This window comes from Syngnathus leptorhynchus, chromosome 5, assembly GCF_054491065.1.
Source record: "Syngnathus leptorhynchus isolate UIUO chromosome 5, UIUO_Slep, whole genome shotgun sequence".
Taxonomy (NCBI): domain Eukaryota; kingdom Metazoa; phylum Chordata; class Actinopteri; order Syngnathiformes; family Syngnathidae; genus Syngnathus; species Syngnathus leptorhynchus.
Window position 1 is genome coordinate 3,412,862 of NC_141199.1, and position 13,945 is coordinate 3,426,806.

General features: G+C 44.5%; 1 protein-coding gene across 4 annotated transcripts in view; it reads right to left on the reverse strand.

Moving 5' to 3' along the window:
• The window catches only part of cep44 (centrosomal protein 44), a 28,964-nt gene extending 16,371 nt beyond the window's left edge, over nt 1–12,593 (reverse strand). The window contains exons 1-4 of one of the 4 annotated variants that reach the window (XM_085911856.1): nt 12,319–12,593; nt 12,121–12,218; nt 9,046–9,193; nt 8,139–8,297 (exon numbers count right to left, since the gene is read on the reverse strand). In XM_085911856.1, the coding sequence (XP_085767982.1) occupies nt 8,139–8,297; nt 9,046–9,193; nt 12,121–12,212 (399 nt within the window). In that variant the 5' untranslated portion in view covers nt 12,213–12,218; nt 12,319–12,593. The remainder of the gene's footprint in view (nt 1–8,138; nt 8,298–9,045; nt 9,194–12,120; nt 12,219–12,318) is intronic. The other 3 variants (XM_085911857.1, XM_085911854.1, XM_085911855.1) reach the window with 3 other exon arrangements.
• Between the last annotated feature and the right edge of the window lie 1,352 nt (nt 12,594–13,945).

A 13,945-nucleotide genomic window follows, 5' to 3' on the forward strand; every position in this document is an offset into this window, starting at 1 on the left:
AGTTCTCATCCTATCTTTGAAAACCCTGTTGACACTGATATCTAGCGGCTGGGGTTCTTTTGTCAATCCACCCGGAATTACAGCGAGTGTTGAATTAGTGCGCTTCACTTGTTTTTTGAAACCATCTGTGATGTGGGCGTGCATGGAGTCATAAATAAACAGGGACGGATCTGTGTGAAAAAAGCCACCTGGTCTCTTCGCGTATATTTCGCTCAACCACTCGCTCATCTTCTCTTCATCCAAGTCAAGTCAAGTCTATTTGTATAGCCCTAAATCACAAGCAGTCTCAAAGGGCTTCACATAGACAAACAATTGACAATTATTCTCAAAGCCTCCCCTGATCTTGACCTCCAAAAACGGCAAGGAAAAACAAAACAAAAAAAACCTACCAGGGGAAAAATGAGAAACCTTGAGAAGGGACCACAGATGGAAGGATCCCCCTTTCAGGATAACCAGGCTGCAATGGATGCAAAGAGGGCACATAAAATACATAATATGGAAATCAAAAAGTGGATGTCCAGGCCAAAGCGAAGAGCTGTTGGAGGAGCCCTCGATCGTACTGGCAGTGTCTTCGAGGAGGGTAATCCGCTGCAGTTACCTCATCCTGAATTTAGTCCACGAGAATCTAGATAGCCGCTGTCAGCTTGGGTGTCACCTAATGTCACCTATGTCTCCCAGCCGGGGAAGGATGTGGGGGAAGTGGGGTCGGGGAGAGGGAGCAAAAACAAACTCCAGCCGAATCGGCCACTACAGGTTAATTAAAGGCCATATCATTGAAATATATCTTTAAACGTGTCTTAAATGTTTCTACGGAGGTAGCAGTTCTAATATCCACTGGTAGGGCATTCCAGAGCTCTGGAGCCCGAATAGAAAATGCTCTAGACCCTGCAGAAATTTTCTTGGCCCTCAGTGTCACTAAAAGACTAGCGTTTTGCGAACGAAGGTTACGTGACGGAACATAAGGAACAACTAGGTCGACGAGATATGAAGGCGCTAAGCCATGCAATGATTTATAGGTTAATAGAAGAACCTTGAAATCACATCTTAAATGGACCGGGAGCCAATGTAAGTTGGCTAATATTGGGGTAATGTGATCAAAGTTTCTTGTCCGTGAGAGCAGCCTTGCAGCAGCATTTTGTACTTACTGTAGACTTTTGATGCTGGACTTGGGAAGAACAGAGAATAATGCATTACAGTAGTCCAGGCGTGACGTGATGAATGCATGTATAATCATTTCCGCATCACTGGTCGAGAGGATTGGCCGAATCTTAGCAATATTACGAAGGTGAAAAAACGCAATTCTGGTTATATTCTTAATGTGCTTATGAAAGGAGAGCGTTTTGTCAAATATTACCCCGAGATTCGTTACAGTATCACTCTGAGTGATAGTACGGTTATCCCCTAACCCTAAGCACCACAAAGGACCGCCTTTAAAGTATCGCTTTCAAGTTTGCTTGCTGGCGCTATCGCCAACTCGAATAGTGGCTGTACTGACACTTCTATTTGCTGCTCTCTGCTTGACTGTTCGAGTTTGTCCTCCAACTTTGTCCATCGGGCCTTGTTCCCTCGGAAACTCTTTTTCGTCTTCTTGACTTGGCATAGCTCGTCTTGTTGCTTCCTCCACTTCCGCACCATTGACTCGTAGATGTTAAGTTCTCTCGCTGCTGCTCTATTCCAGTGTTCTTCCGCGTGACTGACCACCTTGAGTTTAAAATCTGCGTCGTAGGCATGTATCTTAGTAGGAGCCATTTTCGGGTCTTTACATAAAAGACAAATGGAAATGAAATATAGATACCAGTATGTATATCCCAGCATGCACCGCCTTTTATTATTTAAATTTTTGTTTTTTAATTGCATTACAGAAAATAAAGGATTTATCACAATATCCTAATTTTCTGAGACAGTCCTGTATCAAAGTCAAAGTCAGCTTTATTGTCAATTTCTTCGGTGAGACGGGAGGTGTAAATGTCTTTCAGGGAGGGGAGCGGAGCCCCAATGATCTTACTAGCAGTGTTCACTGTGCGCTGCAGAGCTTTCATGTTGTATTCAGTGCAGCCACCACCCCACACACCGATACAACTAGAGAGGACGCTCTCAATGGTGCCACGGTAGAATGTGGTCATTATGGCAGGAGGAGCACTGGCTCGCCTGAGATTCCGCAGGAAGTACAGGCGGCGCTGAGCTTTCCGGAGAGGGCATTCCACCCTTTTCCGACCGAGGACCATGGACTCGGATTTGGAGGTGCTGACCCTCATCCCGACCGCTTCACACTCGGCTGCGATCCTCTCCAGTTAGAGCTAGAGATCACGGCCTGAAGAAGCCAACAGCACCATGTCATCTGCAAAAAGCAGTGACGTGATGCTGAGGTCCCCAAACCTAGCCCCCTCAACGCCTTGGCTGCGCCTAGAAATTCTGTCCATAAAAATTCTGAACAGAATCGGTGACAAAGGGCAGCCTTGGCGGTGTCCAACCCTCGCTGGGAACGAATCCGACTTACTGCCGGAAATCCGGACCAAACTCTGGCATCGGTGATACAGGGACCGAACCGCCCTTATCAGTTGGCTCAGCACCCCATACTCTTGAAGCACCCTCCAGAGAACCTCCCGAGGGACACGGTCGAATGCCTTCTCCAAGTCCACAAAACACAAGTGGACTGGTTGGTCGAACTCCCATGCACCCTCGAGGAACCTGCCGAGGGTGTAGAGCTGGTCCACTGTTCCACGGCCAGGACGAAAGCCACACTGCTCCTCCTGAATCCGAGGTTCGACCTCCCGAGAGACCCTCCTCTCCGGCATCCCTAAATAGACCTTACCAGGGAGGCTGAGGAGTGTGATTCCTCTGTAGTTGGAACACACCCTCTGGTCCCCCTTCTTAAAGAGGGGAACCGGCATCCCAGTCTGCCAATCCAGAGGCACCGTCACCGATGTCCACGCAATGTTGCAGAGGCGTGTCAGCCTGGAAAGTCCCACAACATCCAGAGCCTTTAAGAACTCCAGGCGGATCTTTTCCACCCCTGAGGCCTTGCCCCTGAGAGGTTTTTTAACTGCCTCAGTGACTTCGACCCCAGAGATTGGAGAGTCCACCTCAGAGTCTCCAGGCCCTGCTTCCATAATGGAAGGTGTGTCAGTGGAATTGAGAAGGTCTTCGAAGCATTCTCCCCATGACTCACGTTGCCTGAGTCGAGGTCAGCAGCACGCCATCTCCACTGTAAACAGTGTTGATGGTGGACTGCTTCCCCCTCCTGAGACGCCGGATGGTGGACCAGAATTTCTGCAAAGCCGTCCGGAAGTCATTCTCCATGGCCTCGCCAAACTCCTCCCATGCCCGGGTTTTAGCCTCAGCAACTGCCAAAGCCGAGTTTCGCTTGGCCATCCGGTACCTGTCAGCTGCTTCCGGAGTCCCACAAGCCAAAACGGCCCGATAGGACTCCTTCTTCAGCTTGACGGCATCCCTTACCGCTGGCGTCCTCCAGCGGGTTTGGGGATTGCCGCCACGACAGGCACCCAACCACCTTACGGCCACAGCTCCAGTTGGCTGCCTCAACAATGGAGGCACGGAACATGGTCACCCTTAAGTTTGAACATGGTGTTCGTTATTGACAATCCGTGTTGAGCACAGAAGTCCAACAATAGAACACCGCCCGGGTTCAGATTGGGGGAGGGGGGGGGGGCATTCCTCCCAATCACGCCCTTCCAGGTCTCACTGTCATTGCCCACATGAGCATTGAAGTCACCCAGTACAACGATAGAGTCCCCAGAAGGAGCGCTCTCCAGCACTTCTTCTAAGGACTCCAAAAAGGGCTGGTACTCTGAGCTGCTGTTCGGTGCATGGGCACAAACAACAGTCAGGTTCTGTCCCCCCCCACCCGAAGGCGGAGGGAGGCTACCCTCTTCTTCACCGGGGTGAACACCAATGTGCAGGCGCCCAGCCGGGAGCAATGAGTATGCCCACACCTGCTTGACGCCTCTCACCATGGCCAACTCCAGAGTGGAAGAGAGTCCAGCCCCTCTTGAGAGGGCTTGTACCAGAGCCCAAACTATGTGTGGAGGCAAATCCGACAATGTCTATTTGGAACTTTTCTGCCTCACACACCAGCTTGGGCTTTTTCCAGTGAGAGGTGACATTTCATGTTCCAAGAGCCTGATTCTTGCAGCCGGAGAACTGCCAAGGTACCTGCTTTGGCCGCCACCCAGCTCGCTTTGCACCCTTCTACAGGTGGTGAGCCCATGGGAAGAGGGTTCCCACGTTTTCTTTTCGGGCTGTGCCCAGCCGGGCTCCATGGGCGAAGGCCCGGCCACCAAGGCGCTCGCCTTCAAGCCTCACCTCCAGGCCTGGCTCCAGAGGGGGGCCCCGGTGACCCACGTCCAGGCGAGGGAAAACTAGGTCTATACATTTTATTCACCATAAGAGGTCTTCTGAGCTGTGCTTTGTCTGGCCCCTCACCTAGGACCCTTTTGCCATGGGTGACCCTACCAGGGGCATGAAGCACCAGACAACATGGCTCCTAGGATCATAGGGGCACGCAAACCCCTCCACCGCGATAAGGTAACGACTCAAGGAACAAGACCACAAAAAATTGTTGGTCTAAACTAAAATACATGCATTTAATTGTATCTAGCCTATTGTGTTTTTTTGTTTTTTTTGTTTTGTTTTTATAAAATGGTATGGCTCTCACGGGAAATTATTTGTAAAAAATGGGCATGTATGGCTCTGTCCGCCAAAAAGGTTCCCGACCACTGATGTACAGCATGGATGTTCTGGGACATAACCCACACATTGCAGAAAAATTTACTGTAGATACGTTTCACACAAAAACCCAGGGTAGCAGAGAACATTGTAGGCTACACCATTTAAAATGCTGGGTTTAAAACGACCCAATTTTGGGTTAAAAAAAATTGACTGACCTGGATTATTCAAAGTGGGTTATTTTTGCAAAACAACCCAAAGTTGGGTCAAACCCAATTTTCTGGGTCTGTCCAATTTTTAACATAACATTTTAAGGGTGCGGCGAGGAGCTGAAGGACTGTGCTGAGGAGCTGATGGATGTCTTCACGGACATCTTTAACATTTCCCTGCAGCAGGCCATCGTCCCGTCATGTTTCAAGGCTGCGACCATCCTACCTGTGCCGAAGAAACCTGCTCCTTCCTGCTTCAATGACTACTGCCCTGTGGCACTGACACCCATCATCATGAAGTGCTTTGAGCGGCTTGTCATGGCGCACGTCAGGTTTGTTCTCCCCCCCACCATCGACCCCTTCCAGTTTGCGTACCGAGCCAATCGGTCCTCTCAGGATGCCATCTGCCCTCCCCTCCACTCTGCCCTCACCCAACTGGAAAACAGAGACTCGTATGTGAGATTGCTGTTTGTGGACTTCAGTTGTGCATTCAACACCATTGTTCCTCATCTGCAAACTCGACAAGCTCGGCCTCAGTACCTGCCTTTGCAACTGGCTACTGGACTTCCTCTGTCAGAGGCCTCAGGTAGTGCGTGTTGACGACAATGTCTCCGGCAGCATCACGCTGAGCACGGGGGCCCCCCAAGGCTGCGTGCTCAGTCCGCTGCTCTTTACCCTGCTGACGCATGACTGCACTGCAAACTACAGCAGCAACCGCGTGCTGAAATATGCCGACGACACAACTCTGGTGGGTCTCATCACCGGGATCGACGAGACTCAATACAGGTCGGAGGTCGACCTTCTGGCCACGTGGTGCAGGGACAACAACCTCCTGCTGAACGTCAGCAAGACCAAGGAGATTGTTGTTGACTTCCGGAAGGGTCACACCCAACACCTGCCGCTGACCATCGACGGTGCTGTGGTGGAGAGAGTGAGCAGCACCAGATTCCTGGGGGTGCACATCAGTGAGGACCTCTCCTGGACCACCAACACTGCGTCGCTGGTGAAGAAAGGGTAGCACTATTGAGAGCATCCTCTCCAGTTGTATCGCTGTGTGGGGTGGTAGCTGCACTGACTTCAACATGAAGGCCCTGCAGCGCATACTGAACACGGCTAGTAAGATCATTGGTGCTTCACTCCCCTCCCTGAAGGACATTTACACCTCCTATCTCACCCGCAAGATGACCGCGATTGTGTGTGATGTGAGTCACGCCGCTCACTCTTTGTTTGATCTTCTTCCCTCTGGGAAGAGGTACAGAATCTTGTGCTCACGCACCACCACACTCACCAACAGCTTCATACTCCAAGCTGTCAGGATACTAAACTCTCTCCCCCCTCCACCCTCGACTGCATAACGTCCTGTACTTTTGCGCTATATTCTGGCTGTCTGCTGTATGTACGCTTGCTCCATTTTGCTCCTCTTATTTGTCTATTTATTTATTGCTTATTTATTTTGGTTATTTGCTTATTACTTATTCATCGCTCTTATCTATTGTTTTTACTCTTTGTGCTATTTGCTTGTGTGTGTTGTGTGATGTGTCTAGTCACCGTGGGACGGTGGGAAACGTAATTTCGATCTCTTTGTGTATCTTAACGTGAAGAAATTGACAATAAAGTAGATAGACTCAAATATATTTAATACTATTATTATTGTGATTGAAAAAATGTCTGATAGTGACTCATTTGCATGTGTTTATTCTGTTAAATTTTGTATTGATGCGTGGTGTCATTAGACTAATGCTCCGAGCGCATGAAGAGGTCCAGTGCAAGATCCTCGCGCGCACTACCGCCAATTCCACGGCAGGATTCTGGACAATATTTTTTGCCAGACACAGACCAGATTTCAAGATCTTTGTCACCCTCCTTGTCGCCCAGAAGTTTCATATCAGAAGATTTTCCCGCATGCAGCCTTTTCCAGCTTAGCACAGAATCACAGAACACTTTTTGATCTGCCTCGGCTAAGAACAGAACTGACTGTAATGTATGCCATGGATGATTTTGCAGGAAAATCTCCCACTGATCTACTTGACTTTCTTCAGCAGAAAAAAACTGAATGAGAGCATGGGGCAGCTGTACACATTTGTGTGTTTGATGACCATCCCCGTGTCCACTGCTTCTGTTGAGCGGACAATCTCAGCCCTAAAGTGAATTTAAACGGATGCCAGAAATACGACAGGGCAGGTGCGACTTTCAGCATTAGCTTCGATGGCGATAGAAAAGGACTTCTTGATGGAACTGAAACGCTCAGATAATCTTCACAACAGATTAATTGAAATCTCCTTGAGGAAAGAAAGGAGGATGGGTTTTGTGTACAAATAATCAGGATTTTTGGTGAGTAAAATGTTGCTATATTCCTAAATAATACTGCAATTTTATCAGGTTATTTTTTATGCTTTTTTATGTATGTCGCAGCTGTACCTGCAGTAGATGTTTTAAAGCCATACAATACTGATGGAGGGTCGGATTGATTCAGATGGAGCACTACTGAAGGCCTAGGTGTGAAATGCACGGCCCCCCACTGTCATTAGAAATGCAGCTTTCTGGCAAATTGGCTGGAAATATAACCGATTTCTGTTACACGAGCTGTCATCTGGAGTTGCCGACTAAAATACGTCTCACATCTAAAGAGCAAGTGAGTCGGGGTCACTTCAAGCAACAAGATGGGCATGCACTCGATTCTGGGCTATCAAATTGATTGAGACCAGACCCCTTTGAGGTTTGGGAGTAATTATATTAATAATATATCAATTATATTAATTATAATAATTATTATATGAATTAAAATGTGCTCTGAGAGTTGTAGCAGCCTAGCTCATTGCCATCTGCTAACCAGCAGTCTACCAAGTGTTGTTTCCCCTCTCGAATCGAGGAAGAGTTGTAGTTTTGTTAGATAGTACTTAATGTGCACTTTACCTGTAAACTCTTTGATGGTATTGTACCTGCAATGGTGATTTTTCTTGTTGATAAAAACCCCTGAAAGTTGATGTCTGTCTTTTGTTTTAAGTTGTTGGATCAGGCACAGGTATTGTTTTAAAAATATTGGTTTAGCACCACAATATTAGTTAAAAAACTAATGATATCTGATCCTATTGACATATTTAGTTCTGTTTTGTAAATATATTTGACTCATACGTTTGTACATTTTACGCATTCCCTGGAAATGTTACAAGCATTATTACGCAACACTCACCAAACAATACAATTTGTCAACAACATTTAGATGAATTTGAATGTTCACTGTACCTTGTTAAGTTCCCTGTGTCTCTTCAGGACCAAATCAATGATGTCACAAAGGGTAGAAATTTTTCTTTGCACAAAGCCCTTCTGAAGGAACTGCTGCTTGGAAACTACTGGCTTATAGTGAAAGATATCTCGCAAAACCTTGACAAAGGAATTGTCAAGCTGAAAAGACGTGACTTGTAGAAAATCAAAATTGGGAACAGAAAATTCACATTCAGTTAAAACATCAGCCACATCATATTTGGTTTTTTTTGTTGCACAAGTCTGTTCAAAAAGTAGACCAGTTCCTAGACAAAATCATTGCAGAAAGTTGCGCCAGGGAGGAAATCTGTCTTAAAACTTTGACAGATAAATATGAAGTTAATATATTACAGAATTTCATTGCATCAGGTGTGACTCGGGTTAACATCAACCACCGATGTGGAATTCCTGAATGCAAAGGAGAGGTAGGATGCTGATTAATTAATTAGAGGAAAGGAAACCACAAAGGCTGAAAATATAAAACATGCAACTAAAAGGAAAAAATGAGTTAAAATCTTGAAAAATAAATGGAAGTGAAAACTGAAAAAAAAAAAAAAAAAGACTATTCAAAAATTACTATTCAAAGTTATTACCAAAGCGGAGCAAAACTATTTTTAACTCGAAAAAAACATTTCATATTTTTTTATTTTGAATAAATTGTTTTATTTTTCAAGATTCAAGCCCAACACATTTATTTTCAGTTTCAAAGTTTATTTTATTTCCAAGTACGAGTTTTGGTTTTTCAAATACAAAATGTTTGAGCCCAATCTACCTCCAGAGATGAACAGGTGGTAGGTACGCACGGACGCAAAATGAGTGTGACCAAATGATGTGGCTGGTGTAACCAACTGAAGAAATATAAATATATAAGATGCTAAGAGAGGGGTACCTTATAGAGTGTGTCAGTGAATCTCAGGTCACTTTTGCTTGCCAGCTCCAGTCCAGCTGCCATTAGTTGTTCAGCAAAAGGTGGAGAGAATGTGGTGAGACTGAAGCTCAAAATTGGCAGAAAAGCTGAGGGGTCTCCTTTGGAAAGGCTGATGTGAAATGGATTTGAAATTATTAAATAGAACCACCAGGAAGAAATGACATACATCACAAACAAAAGGAACTAACAATATTCAGAAAATAATTATATTTAAGGTATATTTTAAGGTTAAACATGCATTAATTAATGTAACATTTGAGACCCACTCTATGTATGTTGGTGATTTTACATCAGAATTGCATTTCACTGACATCTGTGAGGACATGTATGAATTACACAATGGACTTTGTCTCAGCAATTTGGACTGGTGGGGAGGGCCATTCAGCACGGCTCGGCACAAAATAAACTGACAAATCAAATTACCGTAATTTTCGGACTATAAGTCGCTCCGGAGTACAAGTCGCACCAGCCATAAAATGCACAATAAAGTGAAAAAAAAACCATATATAAGTCGAACCGGAGTATAAGTCGCACTTTTGGGGCAAATTTATTTGTCAAAATCCAACACCAAAAACAGACATGAACCAGCAACAACAGGGTAAACGATACGGTATGCTAACGTGACATATACACAAACGAGGAGTTGAGAACGGGCCTGACGTAACACTCAGAGTTATTCAAGTAAGTATTACATAAATAAGACGTTTATCAAACCATCTGTGTCACCCCAATTCATTAAATCCATCGATTGTGCTTTATGTAAACAATGCTGCGTATGCGCCACATATGCTAACGTCAGACCCGTTGTAAGTTGCATTTCTAATTATTCCACAGACCCATATAATGATAAATAAAGTATATTTCAAATAACTATCATATCAAAACAATATTATCAAACCATCTAAACGGCTCTTTATTTAACAAAACAAGAGTTCAACGAGCCAACAACTACAGAACTTCCAGCCACGGAGGTGAAAAAAAGCTCCGTAGAGTATGACTGGGCGTGCGTAAAAGCCATGTCCGAGCCCCATCCACCATTCCCGGACAGCCACCCGGCCAAGCGCCGGCCCCCGACTTCCATCCACGGAGGTGAAAGAGAGCTCCCGTCGAGAAGGACTGGGCGTGCGTAAAAGCCCTAATAGTTTTTCAAACCTTCTGTGTCACTCCAAATCATTAAATCCTTCAAACTCTTATTCCTCCGTGTCACTTACAAACAAAGCCGCTAATGATGCCGGTAGTACGTGGGGCCCTTCGTCATCTTCGTCATCCAGTGATCGAATCCTTTGCCCTTTATGTAAACAACGGCCGCGCGGCACGGGTGACATCACTTGCAGTTCAAATGACAGTAATGCCTTGCTACATTGCGGTTCGTTTATCGCGGTTTCACTACATCGCGGATTTTTGAATTTTGAAAATTTGTGAAAAAAAATCACATGTTGCTCCAGAGTATAAGTCGCCCCCCCCACCCAAACTATGACAAAAAATGCGATTTATAGTCCGAAAATTACGGTAATTTACTTGCTATGATGTGTCCTTCCTGTCCTACATCACAAATGGCATGCGCCTGCGAGAGGGAGTTTGTTTCATTCGGCATTAAACCCAGTTTGAAAAGACTATAAACCCATCGAATCATTATTTCAAAAAAAGAAATGTATTTTCCCCCCCTCAACGTCACATATTCACTGATTGGTTCATTTGAACTGTGTTTGCTCAAGTTTGCCCTGCCTTTGAAATGCAACTCCACACCAAACCAATCACTGTCGCATTGGCATGGCTTGCTAAGCTAGACTTTGTCTGCTAAGTGTTTTTGCCAAGTGTTAAGCCACTTACCAAACTGTTAAAGTAATTCAGTGTAATAGGCCCACAACGTGCCGGAGCGTATCCCAGCTGACTCCCGTCACCAGCAAATTGCAGGGCACACATAGACAAATAACCATGCACACTCACACTTGCACCTTTGGGCAATGTGGAGTGGTCAATCGGTCGACCATGCAGGTGTTTGGAATGTGGGAGGAAAACGGAATATCTGGAGGAAACCCACGCAGGCACAGGGAGAACATGCAAACTCCACACAGGAAGGCCGGAACTGGAATCGCATTCACAACCTCTGCACTGCGAGGCGGTCGTGTTAACCAGCTCTACATTATGCTGCCCTGATATAATTCAGTTATTCTATAAAGAATTATACCACACCTTATGAGTGTGCATTTTATTTTGAAGTAACATTTCAGATCATCTGTATCTGAATCCAATATTGCTGCTTTATAAAATTATCAAAGGTAAAAGAGCAACGTGGTCTTTATGCACAAATGAAGATAAACCTAAATAAACTGAATAAAAAAACTGAAATTGTTTAAAAATAAAATGAGCTTTACCGGAATGCAAGTTTGAGAACATGTCTTGTGCGAATCGCAAAAGTCAAATTCTAAACTTTTCCACTTCTGATACGGTACCAATAATGAAGCCTAGAGTACTGTCCAATGCAGACATCATACTGATATGATACATGTTTTTATTTATGGATTAGAATGAAATGTTAGAAGAGACTTGATCAAGTGATACTAATCAAAACAATTAACATTAGTCATTGAGGAACCACTGCTGTTTCCTTGGTGGTGACGTAAATGGCAATGAATGAGCTGGATTGTAAACAGTGTAGGATTTTAAATAAATATTTAATCTTTTGTGTTTCTCGTTGTTTTTCACGACGAACACATATTCAATTGCCGAAATTCAAATTCAGTTTTTCAATGCAATAATTCAAGTTGATCGATTCAAATTAAAACATAACTTGTTCAAATTTAATTTCTGGCGGCACATATTTGCACCGTGCTTCAACCCAGTTACCATGCAATCAAAGTCTGTAATGATTAGGGTGTCTTTATGCCAAAGAGATTTGGCCACATCAAGAAAATAAACACAATTTAAAAAAATGTATCCTGTAAAAACGCCAAACCTTCAATGTTTAAATTTACTTTTTGAAAGTCGTTTATGGCAACGTTGCCCCCAAGACAAGATAAAGAGTTGATCTCTTACCCATTGTAGTCGACATGTCCAGGGTACTTGACGATTCGTAAGAGAGTTTCCAATTTACGAAGACAGCCTTGCACATCCCCCGTGGGCAGCATTCTCGCCTTGTTCAACGTCAATAAATAGCGTTATGTCATTTTTTGCAGCTATAGTTTCTAATAAAAAAATAGCACATATGATAACGTTACCAACCAAAATGCTTACCTTAGCAATTTTATTTTAGGTTAACCGACTCTTTTCACCGTGTCTGAATGACAACGCGGAATTAGAACTTGTGTTTTGACCGGGGTTACCAACAGACCAAAATCCATTGGCTTCTCTTGTCACGTGACGTTTAGTGATGTTTATTTTTAAATTCAAATATTGTATCTTTGTTCAAATAGGTTTAAACGGATTTATGTGTAAAAAAAAAAAGTATAGGAGTTGTGATAACCTAGGAAGCGGGAGGGGGGCGACTGAGAGGAGGAGGGCCTAACATCAGATAATGACGTCGGCAGTAGTGATGAGAATTCCAGTTCTTTTAGGCGAACTGAATCTTTATAATCAGTTCACTCAAAAGATTCGTTCAAACGAATCGTTAAACGAATCGTCTCTCCCTCCCGCACTGATCCAATTTCTCACTTTTAAAAAAAAAATGTTTTATACATCCCGTGGAAACAACCCATACACATCAAACAATACAACGAAACAACCCCACCTCCAAATTATTATATCAAGTCAAGTCAAGTCAAGTTTATTTGTATAGCCCTAAATCACAAGCAGTCTCAAAGGGCTTCACATAGACAATCAATTGACAATTATTCTCAAAGCATCCCCTGATCTTGGGCTCCCAAAAGGGCAAGGAAAAACTCAAAAAACCCTACCAGGGGAAAAATGAGAAACCTTGAGAAGGGACCACAGATGGAAGGATCCCCCTTTCAGGATCACCAGGCTGCAATGGATGCAAAGAGGGCACATAAAATACATAATATGGAAATCAAAAAGTGGATGTCCAGGCCAAAGCGAAGAGCTGTCGGAGGTGCCTTCGATTGTCCTGGCAGTGTCCTCTAGGAGGGTATTCCGCTGCAGTTCCCTCATGCTGAATTGGTCCACGAGAATCTAGATAGCCGTCGTCAGCTTGGGTGTCACCTAACCACCTCCCCAGCCGGGGAGGGGTGGGGGGAGTGGGGTCGGGGAGAGGGAGCAAAAACAAACTCCAGCCGAATCGGCTACTACAGGTTAATTAAAGGCCATATCATAGAAATACGTCTTTAAACGTGTCTTAAATGTTTCTACTGAGGTAGCAGTTCTAATATCCATTGGCAGGGCATTCCAGAGCTCTGGAGCCCGAATAGAAAATGCTCTAGCCCCTGCAGACATTTTCTTGGCCCTCTGTGTCACTAAAAGACTAGCGTTTTGCGAACGAAGGTTACGAGACGGAACAGAAGGAAAAACTAAGTCGACGAGATATGAAGGCGCTAAGCCATGCAATGATTTATAGGTTAATAGAAGAACCTTGAAGTCACATCTTAAATGGACCGGGAGCCAGTGTAAATTGGCTAATATTGGGGTAATGTGATCAAATTTTCTTGTCCGTGAGAGCAGCCTTGCAGCAGCATTTTGTACTAACTGTAGACTTTTGATGCTGGACTTGGGAAGACCAGAGAATAATGCATTACAGTAGTCCAGGCGCGACGTGATAAATGCATGTATAATAATTTCCGCATCACCGGTCGAGAGGATTGGGCGAATCTTAGCAATATTACGAAGGTGAAAAAATGCTATTCTGGTTATATTCTTAATGTGCTTTTGAAAGGAGAGCGTTTGGTCAAATATTACCCCGAGATTAGTT